This window comes from Leptopilina heterotoma, unplaced genomic scaffold, assembly GCF_015476425.1.
Source record: "Leptopilina heterotoma isolate Lh14 unplaced genomic scaffold, ASM1547642v1 Lhet_19, whole genome shotgun sequence".
Taxonomy (NCBI): domain Eukaryota; kingdom Metazoa; phylum Arthropoda; class Insecta; order Hymenoptera; family Figitidae; genus Leptopilina; species Leptopilina heterotoma.
Window position 1 is genome coordinate 1,732,810 of NW_025110908.1, and position 17,822 is coordinate 1,750,631.

The following is a 17,822-nucleotide window of genomic DNA, read 5'->3' on the forward strand; positions in this document are numbered from 1 at the left end:
AAAATTCTAGGAACAATTCAATTTTTTTTAAAACAACAAAATTTCTGCGTCTAAAATTCAATTACTTTCAAAAATTTAATAAAAATTCTAGCAAAATTCAATTATTTTCAAAAATTTTAATAAAATTCTAGTCAAAATTCAATTATTTTTAAAAATAACATTATTTTTGCGTCTAAATTCAATTATATTTTCAAAAACAACATTATTTCTGCCTCTAAATTCAATTATTTTCAAAAATTTTAATAAAATTCTAGTCAAAATTAAATTACTTTAAAAATAACATTATTTCTGCGTCTCAATTCAATTATTTTCAAAAACAACATTATTTTTGCCTCTAAATTCAATTATTTTCAAAAATTTTATTAAAATTCTAGGAAAAATTCGATTATTTTCAAAACTTTTAATAAAATTCTAGTCAAAATTCAATTATTTTTAAAAATAACATTATTTCTGCGTCTCAATTCAATTATTTTCAAAAACAACATTATTTTTGCCTCTAAATTCAATTATTTTCAAAACTTTTAATAAAATTCTAGTCAAAATTCAATTATTTTTAAAAATAACATTATTTCTGCGTCTCAATTCAATTATTTTCAAAAACAACATTATTTTTGCCTCTAAATTCAATTATTTTCAAAAATTTTATTAAAATTCTAGGAAAAATTCGATTATTTTCAAAACTTTTAATAAAATTCTAGTCAAAATTCAATTATTTTTAAAAATAACATTATTTCTGCGTCTCAATTCAATTATTTTCAAAAACAACATTATTTTTGCCTCTAAATTCAATTATTTTCAAAACTTTTAATAAAATTCTAGTCAAAATTCAATTATTTTTAAAAATAACATTATTTCTGCGTCTCAATTCAATTATTTTCAAAAACAACATTATTTTTGCCTCTAAATTCAATTATTTTCAAAACTTTTAATAAAATTCTAGTCAAAATTCAATTATTTTTAAAAATAACATTATTTCTGCGTCTCAATTCAATTATTTTCAAAAACAACATTATTTTTGCCTCTAAATTCAATTATTTTCAAAAATTTTATTAAAATTCTAGGAAAAATTCGATTATTTTCAAAACTTTTAATAAAATTCTAGTCAAAATTCAATTATTTTCAAAAAATTTATTAAAATTCTAGGAACAATTCAATTATTTTTAAAAACAACCAAATTTCTGCGTCTAAAATTTAATTACTTTTAAAAATTTAATAAAAATTCTAGCAAAATTCAATCATTTTTCTAAATTCTTTGCTAATATTTAATTATTTTCAATACAATTTTAATAAAATTTTTCGAAAGAATTCAATTATTTTAGAAAATTTGAAATTTCTTCCAAAAGAATTCAATTATTTTCAATACAATTTTAATTAAATTCCTTCCTTCTAAAATCATTTTTAATGCAATTCTTTGTAGAAATTCAATTATTTTAAAAATTTTTCGCAAAATTTTAATTATTTTCAAAAATCTTGTTAAAATTCTTCGCGAGAATTCAATAATTTTTTATAAGTAATAAAATTCTTCGATGAATTCGATTATTTTCATAAATAATAAAATTCTTTATTTATTTATTCTTTATTTCACTGAAATTCAATTATTTTAAAATTTTTTTTTAAAATTCAAAGAAAAATTCAATTACTTTCATAACTAACAATATTTCTGCTTCTAAATTCAATTATTTTTAAAAATATGATAGTTAAATTTTTTAATATTTACTCAAATATTAATAATAATGGATTTATAGAAGAGTTTTAGTTAAAAACACTAAAAAAATTGAATTTTGGAAAAATTGCAAATGAATTGCAGAAATTCAATTATTTTCAAAAGTAATAAAATTCTTCACTAAAATTTAATTATTTTCATAAATAATAAAATTCTTCGTTAAAATTCAATTATTTTCAGTACAATTTTAATTGAATTTCTTCCTTCTGAAATCATTTTTAATAAAACTCTTCGGAGAAAATCAATTATGTTTCAATTTTGTTAATGAAACTTCAAAAAAATTCAATTATTTTTCAAAATTGTAATAAAATTCTTCGCAAGAATTCAATTATTTTTATTAAATAAAAAAATTCTTCGCTGAAATTTAATTATTTTCATAAATAATAAAATTTTTCGCTTAAATTAAATTAGTTTCAATGCAATTTTTATAAAATTTTTGAAAGAATTCAATTATTTTAGAAAATTTTAAATATCTTTTATTTCGATTATTTTCAATGCAATTTTAATTAAATTCCTTGCTTTTGAAATTAATTTTAATAAAATACTTAAGAGAAATTCAATTATTTTTAAAGCTTAATGAAACTCTTCAAAAAAATTCAATTATTTTCAAAAGTAATAGAATTCTTTGCAAAAATTGATTTAAAGAAGAATTTTAGTTAAAAAATTCTAGAAAATAATAATTGAATTGAAATGATGAAAAATAATTTTAATAAAAGTTACAATAACAATATTTTATTAAAATTTTTTTGACAATAATTGAATTTCTAAGAAGAATTTTACTATTTTTAAAAATAATTAAATTCTTGTTAAGAATGTTATTACAATTTTTTTTATAATTTAATTATTTCGAAAAATTTTTTTAAAATTCTTATTAATATTTGAATTCCTGCGAAGAATTGAAATCTTGACAGAAATGTTTTTATAATTTTTAAAAATACTTGAATTTCAATAGGTTTCAATTTGATTTTTTAGAAAATTTGTATTTGATAATTAAAAATAATTGATTTAGAGAAGAACTTTCGTTAAAAATTCCCGAAAATAATTGAATTTTGAAGGAGTTACAAATCCTTGCAATTTTTAAGAAATAACTGATTTTTAAAACGGCTTCATTAAATTGAAATCTTTAAAAGTATTAATTTTATTACTTTTAATTAACAATTCAGTCAAACTAATTTTTTTTTTTTGAATAATTTTATTGAAATGATGAAAATATTTTTGAAGAAAGTTTAGTGACAATATTCCTATAAAATATAAAATAATAATTTTGTCGCTTCTGTCATCTTTAATTATTATAAGTTATTGAGTTTTAAGAGGTTTGAATTTGAAATTTTTGAAAACCTTGATTCTTATGGAAGAAGAATATTAATTAAATGTTTATTTAAAAATGAAGTTAATGATGTTTTTGAATAATTTTACATTTAAAGAAATTCGTAAATAAATGTAAAAGAACTTTTTTTGAGTACCTAATAAATTTTTGAGTGAATCAGAATATTCTTTTGGGTCAGAGAAAAAGTCAAAATTTTATCTGGAAATCAGGGAAAAGTTGAGGAAAAACAAAATTAAATTTTTTTGGCAACTCTGCAATTGTTATTGTGTTCTTGTTATATTGTGTTCTTTTTCCCTACTCTTGAAATGAATTTGTGTTCAAGTTAAAATGTACAAATTATCAAATGGTACAGAAACCTCCGCTTGATAAAAATTTATATAAATGCAAACAGGTGTATAAATAAATAAAAGAAATATCATTCGTTCTCCTAGCAATGTTTCTGATGAACGTCTGAAAGATCCTCGTCAGAGTTAAAAACACACGATCCCCTTTCACCGAAAATAATATATATTCACATTCGAAGGAAAGAAATCAACTGTAGTATAGAGACGCGTATTGGGAACCTTTGTGTTTTAAAGCACACAGTCGCCTCCCTTTGTAGCATTGGGCTTTCCCACTTTTTATTTTACTTGGTCTGCAGGCGAAACGACGCCACCTGACTCCTGACTAAACACTGATAACGCGCCCCGAGAATTTCTTTGCATGTTATAAACATACGTAATCGTACACAAATAAGATTAGCATACGACTGAGCGTACAGGATTCGCAAAAGACACATGGGGCTTTTACACCAATGGGTCTTTCTCCTTTCTCCATACCTTTTTCCCCAAAGCCCCGCACTGCCAGAGAATCTCCAAGTCTCTTGTATATTAAATACTCTACCAAAAAAAAAATACTCTACCAAAAAAAATGGTTTATTTAAACTATACGAAAAAGAAAAATTGTTTATTTAAACGAAATGAAAAGCTCTTTTCATAAAGCAAACAAAAACTCTTCTGCCATTGACTAAAATTGAAAGAATTTTCCAAATGAGAATATGTGTTTATAATATGGTTTACGTTTTCCGAATGTAACTCATTTGACGTGAGCGCCGCGCTTCCTTCGGGCAAAGAGGCGGATAAAGAGTCAAGAAACGAAGGGTGCGGGTTTATTCCGTATTTCGCTTATACACTCCACAATCTGGTTGATGATAGAACTTAATAAAACAAATCCCGCCATGTAAACACTCGGAGAGACGAGTCGACGTCATTCAGACAACAGGGAGAGAGTTTTCCTCTCTTCAATTTTAGAGCGAAAGCTGCCAAACTTGAAATAGAGACGAGAACGTATTGCCAACCTTCTTGAATACCATTAGATAACATCAATATTGTTCGAAAGTACAACTCTGATTTTCAAAAATATACCCCAAACATAGACAACTATGTGCAAAAAACTTAATTTTTCTTTTCACGAAACTTTTTTCAAAACAAATTTGTTTTCTAAACAAGAGAAAACAAACTCGAAAAATATAGTAAAGATAACAATTGATTGTTTTTGTGCGGCTGAAAAATAATAGTTCGATAAGAGACAGAGAGAGAGAAAGAGAGAGATTTTACAGAGAATTTTCTTCTTTTTCTGATTTACAGGCGAATTCACTATTCGCGGCACTAAAACAGCAACAGTCTAGAGAAGCAGCGAGGGAGAGTCGAGAAAGAGAGAGACCACCTCGGAGTAGAGAGAGAGGACCAAGTGGACCAGAAAGTGATCAGCAAGACCTCACCATCGAGTATCAAAGCAATGGAAAGCTCAGTCCTGCTGGGCACACAGTAACAACAGCACCCATGACCCAACAAAAGCAACCGATCATCACACAGCAGCCGCAACAACCAAGTTCGGGAGCTCTGGGGTCCCAACCCAGTCCACATCAGAGTCCTCAAGCCCCGCAGAGGGGTTCACCACCGAACCCCACTCAGGGTCCACCGCCAGGTAAATTTCAACAATTTCCAACCAAATTTTTAATAAGAAATTTTTTCCAAAATTCCCTAAGGGATTAAAAAAAATTAAAAAATGAAATGTTAAGGTACCCTCACAACTCTACTGCCTACTCAGAGGCAGGCAGTATTGCTGTGAGATTACCTATTAAGGTCATGTTATGCATATGTTACCACCACGTGACCACTGAATAGCATAATTTTAGGGGACCATTCATTAATTACGTAAAACATTTTTTTTTAAATTTTAACCTCCCTCTCGCCCCTGATTAGAAATTTTTACCTACTTCTTCTTCTTCTTCTTTGTTTTTTAATGGCCCCGACTAGACTAAATACTACATTTTTAATTTAGAATAGCATTTTAAAAAAATTTCGAAAAAATCAATTATTTAACAAAATGTTTATACGATTCTTCACAATAATTCAATTACTTTCACTAATAATAACATTTTTCATGCGGAAAATTATTTAAAAAAATTTTTTTTTTGATAAATGCCAAAATTCTAAGCAAAAATTCAATTATTTTCATGAATAATGAAATTCATCGAAGAATTTCAATTATTTTTAACACTATTTTAAATTAATTAATCGAAAAATTCAATTATTTTTTAAAATTACAAAATTTTTCACAAAAATTTAATTCTTTTTAAAATTTTCAATAAAAGTTTAAGCAATAATTTAATTATTTTTATAAATAATAAAATTCTTCACAGGAATTCAATTACTTTTGAAAAATTCAATAGCATTCTTCGAAACAAATCAAGTTCTTTAATAAATAATAATATTCCTCACAAGAATTCAATTAAATAATAAAATTCTTCTCAAAAATTCAATTATTTTTGAAAATTTGAATAACATTATTCGAAACAAATCAAATTCTATAATAAATATTAAAATTCATCACAAGAATTCAATTATTTTTTAAGGTAATAAATTTTTTCTTGTAAATTCAATTATTTTTAAAAATTCTAATAAAATTCTTCGAAACAATTCAATTATTTTCATAAATAGAAAAAATTCATCACAAGAATTCAATTATTTTTGAAAATTACAAAATTTTTCACAGAAATTCAATTCTTTTTAAACATTTCAATAAAATTTTTCGCAATAATTCAATTATTTTCCTAAACAACAATATTTATCACAAGAATTCAATTATTTTCAAAAATAATAAAAGTCTTAATATAAATTCAATTATCAAACAATTTTTTTTAAATTCCTCGTCAAGATTTCAATTATCTTTCGGAATAAAAAAATTCTAAGAGTAAATTCAATTATTTTCAAAAAATTTATCAAAATTCTAGGCAAAATTTTCATAAACAACAGTATTTCTGCGTCTAAATTCAATTATTTTCAAGAATTTCATAAAAATTCTAAGCAAAATTCAATTATTATATATTTTCAAAAATTTTATTAAAATTCTAGGAAAAATTCAATTATTTTCATAACTAACAGTATTTCTGCGTCAAAATTCAATTATTTTCAACCATTTTATTAAAATTCTAGGCAAAATTCAATTATTTTCAAAAATTTTATTAAAATGCTAGGCAAAATTTAATTATTTTTAAAAATAACAATACTTCTGCGTCTAAATTCAATTATTTTCAAAAAATTTATTAGAATTCTAGGCAAAATTTAATTATTTTTAAAAATAACAATACTTCTGCGTCTAAATTCAATTATTTTCAAAAAATTTATTAGAATTCTAGGAAAAATTCAATTATTTTTAAAAATAACAAAATTTCTGCGTCTAAAATTCAATTATTTTCAAAAATTTAATAAAAATCCTAGCAAAATTCAATTATTTTTAAAAGTAATAAATTTCTTCTTGGAAATTCAATTATTTAAAAAAATTTGAATAAAATCGTTCGCAAGAATTCAATTATATATATTTTCATTAATAATAAATTACAATTTTAGGCATTCAATAAAATTTAATAAAATATCACACAGACATTCAATATTATAGTCAAAAATTGTATTTCAATTCTTTGTAAAATTTAATTATTTTTAAGAATTCTTCGCAATTTAATAATTTTCAATATCTACTATTTTCATAAAATTTCTAAACAGAATTTAATTATTTAAAAATTTTGTTGTAAAAATCTTCGTAAGAATTTAATTCTTTTTATAAATAATAAAAATTTTTCAGTAATTCAATTTTATAAATTAGAATTTGTATAAAATTAGTCGAAAGAAATTAATTATTCAAACAATTTTACAAAAGTCTTCGCAAGAATTGAATTATTTTTATTTTTATAAATTTTTAAATTCTTTGATGAACAATAAAATTCGTTTACAAAAATTTTCAACAGAGAGCGACTCAGAGTACAAGAAATTCCAATAAAAAAAAGTGATGAAGAAGAAGAAGACCACCCTCCTCTTTAAATTCTTACGTAATTTATGAATGAACCCTGATCCTATGGGCAAAAAACCATTTTCGTTTCATAAACGTTCTTAAAACGTTTTTATAACGTTTTATATCCGCCAAATAATGTTCTACAACATTATTTGAAAATTTTTTTTTTTAATGTTTTAGAAAATTATTTAGCGGACATGAAATGTTCTAAAAACGTTTTAAGAACATTTTTTGGAACGAAAATGTTTTTCTGCCCATAGGGAAGTATAGTTGACTTTTGAATTCTCGAATAACATCATGGAATATTTAATGAACTTTAGGAGGCCCGCTGGGGGGACCACCACCCTCACAAACACCATCACAGATGATGCTAAATCCTGCGAGTGGTCTGCATCAAATGCAACAACTTCTTCAACAACACATTTTTAGTCCCACACAATTGCAATCATTTATGCAGCAACACACGCTTTACCTTCAACAACAGCAAAATCATCAGGTGACCAATTTGCTTTTCAAATTAAATTTTAAGTGACGCGGGCTGAAGAGTAAATTTTACTATTTTTACAAAGTATTTTTTGCTTCAAAAAAAGCTAAAAATCGGTTAAGAATTTGTCCCACCTGTTACCGTATATTTGTCCGGGCGGAAATTCATCTCTGGGCCACTACTTTCTATGATAAAAATATAGTAATTTCAATTTAAATAATAAAAATAATGACAATAAAATAAAAATATGCCAATAAAATTTATTGTCAATAAAATAAAAATATGTCAAAAAAAACACTGAAAATTGAAAGATTTGTAAAAAAAAATGTTTGTGTCATAAAATATTAAAAAGATAGCTATATTTTATATTTTCACTCTTTTATCTGAATCAAAACAGTATATCATAAATGTTGACTTTTGTTTCGATAACGAATCAAAAATAAAATTCAAATGAACTTCTGTTTCTATAAGAAAACCGAAAATAAAAAAGCGAACTTTCATTCCCTGGCCGAATCGGAATATTAAAATATTAATTCGTAATTTTGTGTTTTACAATATCGAAGAAAAAAGAATTTGACCTTTGTGAAGAATAATTGAAAATCTTGAATTGAAATTTGAAGGTAACTATCGTTTTGAGATGTAAACCCCTCTGATTAATTTTCATCCTTTTTATGAACTTCAACCACAGACATATTCCCCTTTTCCTTATCAGTTTGTATTTTCACCCCTTTTTATACGCGTATTCTGTAAAATAAAAATTAAATTCTCCCTGTAACAAATTTAAATATCACTTGTCCTGAAAAAGTCTCGAAAAAAATAAAAATACAAATCTGATAATCCATTTTTACAGGACTCCCCAACCGAGCATGTATCAAATCAGGAACGTTTTGGTTACTTTTCATCTTTAAAAAACGTGAGTTTTTAAATATTTTTTTATTTTTTTTCTGTGAAAATGTTTAACTTTTAATTTCTTTGTATACATATACAATGTCCATTAATTATATATGCGAGCGGGATTTAATTTTATAAAAGGAAACTTTTATAAGAGTTAAAACACTGCTTTGGAAGAGAGCTCCTAAATTCAACATTCACCCTTGACAACACAGTCGTCCTTTCTCCCCGGACCAATCAGTAATTCTAATTATAAAAGGTACGATCATAACGAGTCCTCTTTCCGCAGACTCTAAAGAACAGAAAAGAGAGAGGAAAAATATTTGGGGAGCGGCGGCAAAAGAAATTAATTGAACCATTATTTAAGAAAGCTGAGCAATTGTTAATTTGAGAATCATGTCGAATCGCTCGGAATTATACAAAACGCTCCTCGGCAATATAAATCTTGATTGATATTTTCCCTGTAAAACTTTCTTTAAGTTGCTGATGAAATTATGAAATATTTGCTTATTCTTTTTTGAATTTACTAATATTTATTAATATTAATGATAATAATATTTATTAATAATTTATTTAATTTACTAATTGTTAATTATAACGCTCTCGCAAGATAAAAAACCTAAGAAGCAATAAAAAATTCAGGATATGTTTGTAGTTTTTACAATTTTCATAAATAAATAAATTTCAAGTTTTCAATTTTAAAAAAATTTTTTGTTAAATTCAATTATTTTCATAAATAACAATATTTATCAAAAAAAATTCAATTATTTTCATGAGTAATAAAAGTATTAGCAGAAATTCAATTATTATCGAAACATTTTTTTTAAATTCTCGTCAAGATTCCAATTATCTTTATAAATAAATAAATAAATAAATAAATAAATAGCAAAACTCTTCTACGAATTTAAATTATTTTCAAAAATTTCATTAAAATTCTAAGCAAAATTCCATTATTTTCGTAAATAACAATATTGCTGCGTCTTCATTCAATTATTTTAAAGAATTTTATTAAAATTCTAGAAAAAATTCAATTATTTTTATAAATAATAATATTCAACGTCAGAACTGCATTATTTCCAAAATTAATATAATTATTTGCAAAAATTCAATTATTTGCAAACATAATATTATTTTTGCGTCTAAATTCAATTATTTTCAAAAATATTTTCATAAATAACAATATTTATCAAAACAATTCAATTATTTTCGAAAGTAATATAATTCTTTTCAAGATTTCAATTATCTTTATAAATAGCAAAATTCTTCGACGAATATCAATTGTTTCCAAAAATTTCATTAAAATTCTAAGCAAAATTCAATTATTTTCAAAAAATTTATTAAAAATCTTGTCAAAATTCAATTATTTTCATAAATAACAGTATTTCTGCGTCTTAATTCAATTATTTTAAAAAAATTTTATTTTAGGACAAATTCAATTATTTTCATAAATAATAATATTCAATGACAGAATTGCATTATTTTCAAAAGTAATAACATTCTTTATTGCAGAAATTCAATTATATTCAGAAATTTTTATAAAATTTATTACAAAATTCAATTATTTTTATGAATATTTTCATAAATAACAATATTTATCAAAACAATTCAATTATTTTCAAAAGTAATATAATTCTTTTCAAGATTTTAATTAGGTTTATGAATAGCAAAATTCTTCGACGAAATTCAATTATTTTCAAAAATAATATAATTCTTTTCAAGATTTTAATTAGGTTTATAAATAGCAAAATTCTTCGATGAAATTCAATTATTTTCAAAAATTTCATTAAAATTCTAGGCAAAATTCGATTATTTTCAAAAATTTTATTAAAATTCTAGTCAAAATTCAATTATTTTCAAAAATTTCACTAAAATTCAAACCAAAATTCAATTATTTTCATAAATAACAATATTTCTGCTTCTAAATTCAATTATTTTTAAAAATTTTATTAAAATTCTAGACAAAATTCAATTATTTTCATAAGTAATAATATTCATTGGCAGAATTGCATAAGTTTTTAAAGTTATAAAATTCTTTGCAGAAATTCAATTATTTTCATAAATAATAAAACTCATCAAATTTTTCGAAAAATTTAATTATTCTTAAAAATTTTATTAAAATTTTTGTTTAAATTTGAGATAATAATTGAATATTTAAAGGGTAAATTTTTAGATATAATTGAATTTTGTAAGGATTTCAAAATAAAATCTTTGAAAATCTGAATTTTTCCCAAATAATCAAAATTTCGTAAAATTGAATTTTTAACAAATGGATTTGAAAATTCTCAAAGAACTTTTTCAAAAAATGTTTAAAAATTAATAATTTAAAGAAAAATTTTGGTTAAAAATTCTAAAAAATAATAATTGAATTGAAATGATGGAAATAATTTTAAATTTTGACACAATTCTTCGTTAGATCCAAAATTTTCAATAAAAATATTGATTTCAATCTTTTTAAATTTACATGATTAAAAGAAACTTGTGATCAAGAAAAATCGGATACAAACATAATTTATAACTCGTTTTTTTCTTACCTTTCTTCGCAGTGCGTCACAATTATAATATTCCCTTATTTATTAATTAACTAAATTTATTAATTACATAAATTATTAAAAAATTTTATTAACTTAATTTATTAATTAAATTATTAATAAGTAAATTGATAAATCTAAATATCAATTGTAATGAAAAATTCTATTGCGAACTGAGAAGTTGAATAATATTTATAGAAACAATTGTGTAACCGAGAAAAAATATAACAATTTAACAATCACTTTATATATATATCATACATTTAATCCTTATTTATATTTACAAAATTTAACTCTTCAATTGTTTTTATTTATTTTTTTCACAAGCAGAAAAAAATTGCGCCATTTGATTATCATTTGTTTAAAAAATTTAAATCAACATAATTCTTTTGTTTGTTATTTTGTTTATTCGGGTGAAAGTAAATATTTTGACAGATCACAAATCGTCTCGCTAAATTTTCACAATCAACTTGTCGCGCTATATTACATTACGAGAATTTAATTTAAGAAAATCCTAAAATAGGAACAGGTAATATACCAATTTATTCTTATCAAATTTTATTGTTTCGTAAATATTGTCTTTGTGAGACTTCAAAAAAAAAAAAAAAGAAAAGAAAAAGATCAAAGATAAATACCAAGTTCATTATTTACAAAAATATATGTAGTATTTTTACACATTGTCGACATTGAATTTTACTTCGAACTTTTTTTATTTAGAAAATAAAATTGACGTGGCCGATCAAGTTTTATTTAATACTTAGCACTGCGAGTTTTTGATTGTTACGGTATTTGGAAAAATTGGATTTTTATTTCGATTTTCATTTTGATTTTAATTTTCAATTTCCTATTTTTAATTTTCGTTTGATTTTTTTTCAAATTCCCAATTTGTTTATTAATATAATATTAAGTATTATAATTAATATTGTATTAATTAATTAATATAATTGATAATTATTTCTTGAATTTAATTTTCGATTTTGTTTACGATTTTTTATTTTGATTTTAATTTTCAATTCACAGTTTTTCTGCAGATATCAAATTGAGACGAAAAACGAATCAAAATGTTGCTTCGCAACACTTTTGATTCGTTTTTTGTCTCAATTTGATATCTGCAGAAAAACTGTGTTTGATTTTTTTTTCTAATTCTACATTTATTAATTAATTAATATAATATTAAGTATAATTAATATAATTAATAATTTTTTCTTTCGTTTCGTAAAATTTTTAATTAAACAGAACAGTCATCTAAACGAATTTTTTATGAAAATAAAAAATAATAGAAATAATTCTTTCTTAGCCAAATTTTTCTTTCACTGAAATATTATTTGACATAAATTCTATTTCACTAATTAAATATATTATTTATTACTTTAAACAAATTTTCAAAATTCTAATAAAATTCTTCCCTAGAATTCAATTATTTCTATTTATTACAAAAATTCTCCGATGCAATTCAATTATTTTCATTAAATAAAAAATTCTTAGCTAAAGTTCAATTGATTTCATAAATAATAAAATTCTTCATTGAAATTCAATTATTTTTAAAGTTCTATTAAAATTCAATGCAAAATTCAATTATTTTCATAACTAACAATATCTCTGCTTCTAAATTCAATTATTTTCAAAAATTTTATTTAAATTCTAGTCAAAATTCAATTAATTTTAAATAAGATTATTTCTGCGTCTAAATTCAATTATTTTCAAAAATTTTATTAAAGTTCTAAGAAAAATTCAATTATTTTCAAAGATTTTATTAAAATTCTAGACAAACTTGAATTATTTCCATTTAATAAAAAAAAATTCTTCGCTGGAATTCAATTATTTTCATAATTAATAAAATTTTTCGCAGAAATTCAATTATTTTCATAAATAATAAAATTCTGCACTGAAATTCAATTATTTATAAAATTTTATTAAAATTCTAGTCAAAATTCAATTATTTTCATGATTTCTGATTCTAAATTTAATTATTTTCAAAAATTCTATTAAACTTCTGTAAAAGATTAAAAAAAATTAAAATTAAAAGAAAAATTAAAAAATTAAAAGTAGAAATTCAATTATTTTCAAAAATAACATTATTTCCGTGTCTAAATTCAATTATTTTTAAAAATTTTATAAAAATTGTAGAAAAAATTTAATTATTTTCAAAGATTTTATTAAAATTCTAAACAAAATTCAATTATTTTCATAAAGAACAATATTTCTGATTCTAAATTCAATAAATTATTTTCAAAAATGTTATTAAAATTCTAGTCAAAATTCAATTATTTTTGTAAATAATAAAATTCTTCTTTGAAATTTAATTATTTTCAATACAATTTTAATAAAATTCTTGGAAATTTGATTATTTTAAAAAATTCTTCGAAACAATTCAATTATTTTCATAAATAAAAAAATTCATCACAAGAATTCAATTATTTTTGAAAATTACAAAATTTTTCAGAGAAATTCAATTTTTTTTAAAAGTTTTCAATAAAATTTTTCGCCTTAATTTAATTATTTTTATAAATAATAAAATTCTTCTCACGAAAAACTGTGTTTGATTTTTTTGTTAAATATCACATTTGTTAATTAATTAATATAATTAATAATTATTTCTTTAGTTTAATTTTTGATCTTCTGTTCTATCGCTGAATTTTATTTGAAATTTTCGTCATTGTTTCCAAAAATGTAGCAACAGCATCAACTAGAATTAGGTCGGAAGCATTTGGAGCAGACGATGCAGCAATTGCAGGAGCAGTTGCAATTAAATCTCATTCAACAAACGCATTTACTGCAAAATGCAGACAAGAAAAAATCGTCGGGACCTCTTCAGCAGCTTGCTCTGCAGCAACAGCAACTCATACAGCAACTTCAAATGGCGCAGAGGCAATATCTTCTTCTCCAAGGTCACAATCATTCTTCGGGTCAGTACTTTCTCCAACACTAAAATTTTATTTTTTTTTTAAACATTAACTTTTTCACTCAAAAAAAAAAAAAAGTAGAAAAAGAAAGCACCAAACTAGGCTTTTTGTGGAAACGTATTTTTTTGCAGTATTGCAGACAATAAATAAAATGGAAACAGCGCGATTTAAGGAGGCGTATGCAACAGAAAACCAAAGGTGAGTTGATGTTGGAGGCATCCTTTGATTCATATACATAAAAAAATTAACCTTGTGCACCTTTTCTAAGTTTATCCAGCCACCTTTTTTTCTCACTTCCTATCTCATATAACCTGGGCAAAATTTTCCACGTAGAAATATTTCGGTACGGTGCGATGTAAAAAAAAAAAAGAGCTTTCCTTTCGACGGCGTTGAGCGCAGAATGCGACAGAGGAGGAAAGAGTAAACGCACTGGTTCAATTCAAAGTCGGAAATTCACGTGTGAAACAAACTTGCCCATTTTGTATCCTTTATATCCTTCTCTATCCTACTATATCTTCTATTGTTTCTCTTTGCACATCCAATGACTATTTTTCAATGACTCTTAGTTTTGTTTTCTCCGTAAAAGCCTCCTCATCAACACACAAAAAAAAACCTTTGGATTTCTTCCACGCATGTTTGCTTCACACGTGACGGTTTCAAATTTACATTTTTTTTCTCACACACTATATATACACACTCTTAGTCGGAAGAAACTATTTTTTTCGGAATGCTTGATGATTTCATAAAGATGATTGTCTACATTTTTTGAAAGATTTTTCTTTAACCGAATTTTTACTTCTACGAATTTTTAATTACTACTATTTTATTTACTATTACAAAATTAAAAATTTTTTTTAAGAGCATTTAAAACAATATGACGTCATAGTTTATGCAAATCATTTGTTCTAAAGCCGTGACGTCATAATGGTTCAAATGCCCTTAAATTAAACGAATTTCTGGAATACATAACTATTTTTTTAAAATCAAATTTTCCTTTGACAAAATTTAAATTTACATTTTACACTGCATTACATTTAAGTTTGCATTAGAACGAATTTATAGAAATATTCATTTACTAGAATTTATCATTTTGTAAAATTTTTATTAAGTAGAATTGTCATTCAAACCAATTTTTTATGAAAAAAAAAATTATTGAAAGAATTATTTCTGAGCCAAATTTTTAATTTAACTGAAATATTATTTGACAAAAATCTTATTTCACTAATTAAACATTATTATTTAATGTCTTTTTATTATTTAATTTAACATTATTATTTCTTATTTTAAACAAATTTTCAAAATTCCAATAAAATTCTTCGCAAGAATTTAATTCTTTCAATTTGATAAAAAAATTCTTCGCTGAAATTCAATTATTTTAAAAAATAAGAAAATTCCTTGCAAGAATTCAATTATTTCCATTTAATAAAAAAAATACTTGGCTGGAATTCAATTATTTTCATGGTTAATAAAACTTTTCGCAGAAATTCAATTATTTTCATAAATACTAAAATTCTCCACTGAAATTCAATTATTTATAAAATTTTATTAGAATTCTAGTCAAAATTCAATTATTTTCTTAAATAACAATATTTCTGATTCTAAATTCAATTATTTTCAAAAATTTTATTAAAATTCTAGTCAAAATTCAATTATTTTTAAAAATTTTATTAAAATTCTAGGAAAAAAACTTTATTAAAATTCTAGGAAAAATTCAATTATTTTCAAAAATTTTAATACAATTCTAGTCAAAATTCAATTATTTTCAAAAACAACATTATTTCTGCCTCTAAATTCAATTATTTTCAAAAATTTTATTAAAATCCTAGTAAAAATTCAATTATTTTCAAAAGTTTTAATAAAATTCTAGTCAAAATTCAATTATTTTCAAAAATTTTATTAAAATCCTAGGAAAAATTCAATTATTTTCAAAACTTTTAATAAAATTCTAGTCAAAATTCAATTATTTTTAAAAATTTTATTAAAATTCTAGCAAAATTCAATTATTTTTCTAAATTCTTTGCTAATATTTAATTATTTTCAATACAATTTGAATCAAATTTTTCGAAAGAATTCAATTATTTTAGAAAATTTGAAATTTCTTCCAAAAGAATTCAATTATTTTCAATACAATTTTAATTAAATTCCTTCTTTCTGAAATCATTTTTAATGCAATTCTTTTTAGCAATTCAATTATTTCTAAAAAATTTTATGAAATTTTTCAAAATATTTTAATTATTTTCAAAAATTTTGTTAAAATTCTTCGCGAGAATTCAACAATTTTCATAAATAATAAAATTATTCGATGAAATCAATTATTTTCATAAATAATAAAATTCTTTATTTATTTATTTAACTGAATTTATTTATTCCTTATTTCACTAAAATTCAATTATTTATAAAATTTTATTAAAATTCTAGGCAAAATTCAATTATTTTCATAACTAACCATATTTCTGCTTCTAAATTCAATTATTTTCAAAAATTTTCATAAAATTCTAGTCAAAATTCAATTATTTTAAAAAATAACATTATTTTTGCGTCTGTATTAAATTATTTTTTAAAATTTTATTAAAATTTTAGGAAAAATTCAATTATTTTTAAAAATAATAATATTTCTTCGTCTAAATCAATTATTTTCAAAAATTTCATAAAAACTGCAACTAACAGGAATCATAGTAAATAAAAAATTCGTAGAATCGAAATTTCTATGATAAAAAATTTCAGAAAACTTCTATTTTTCAAAAATTGTAGACAATCATCTTTATAGAATAATCACGCGACCCAAATTTTTTCAAAAACACCAAAATTCTCACTCTCGAATCTGCACCTTCTTTTAGGCAAGTTTCAGACAATTTCGCTAATTATAATAAAAGAAGTTTCAAGACGTTTCTAAACGAGTGCGTATACTTAATTAACAACAAATTTTACCATTTGAGGAATTTTTTTTTTTTTTTTTTTTTGAACAACAAAAGGGAGTATTGCACAAATAATAAGGAGTTTTGAAGAACGGCGAGAAAAGAGAGAGAAATTATTTTTGTGAAAAACAAAGAGCAAAAGTTGAAAACTGTGTCAACAGGCTTGCAGCAAAATGAGGGAATGCCAACGTGGAAGACCGAATCTCCAGATGGAACAGAGTCACATCAAAACAGTGCAGTTTCGAAATCAAATTCCGGGCTGAATGGTAAACAAAGTGTTTAAAATTTCTATTTATTTTCTATAATAAAAGCGCAAATCGAACATGGATTTGTGAATGTTAACTTTTGCACTGTGTGTGGATCGTCGCAGGACTTCTACATTCGACACTTTCGAGTCGGCGTTCGGAAGTTAATGGAACAACTCCTTTAGATGAAAAACCACTCGACATCTCCTGTAACGAGAAAGCCCACCCTCTCTACGGCCATGGGGTTTGTAAGTGGCCTGGCTGTGAAGCAATTTGTGAAGACTATCAAGCATTCCTTAAGTAAGTTCAATAACCTGAAATTATAACTTTTATACGCGGAGAAAATTTATTTTCCAAATTTTACTGAATTTAGATCGGTAAAATTGGGATGAACCGTCGAAACAGTAATTTTTCAAGAACTAGACTGTAAAAGCTGTTGCATTAAATAATAATGTAAAAAGCATAAACCTTACGATA

General features: G+C 22.9%; 1 protein-coding gene across 13 annotated transcripts in view; it reads left to right on the forward strand.

Annotated features, from left to right (window-relative positions):
* The window catches only part of LOC122500649 (forkhead box protein P1), a 447,350-nt gene that overhangs the window by 394,087 nt on the left and 35,441 nt on the right, over positions 1–17,822 (forward strand). For 11 of the 13 annotated variants that reach the window (XM_043609681.1, XM_043609673.1, XM_043609683.1 and 8 more), the window contains 6 exons: positions 4,676–5,015; positions 7,700–7,875; positions 8,714–8,776; positions 13,957–14,188; positions 17,262–17,366; positions 17,471–17,645. In XM_043609681.1, the coding sequence (XP_043465616.1) occupies positions 4,676–5,015; positions 7,700–7,875; positions 8,714–8,776; positions 13,957–14,188; positions 17,262–17,366; positions 17,471–17,645 (1,091 nt within the window). Of the gene's footprint in view, positions 1–4,675; positions 5,016–7,699; positions 7,876–8,713; positions 8,777–13,956; positions 14,189–14,316; positions 14,384–17,261; positions 17,367–17,470; positions 17,646–17,822 lie in introns of all 13 variants that reach the window. The other 2 variants (XM_043609684.1, XM_043609676.1) reach the window with 2 other exon arrangements.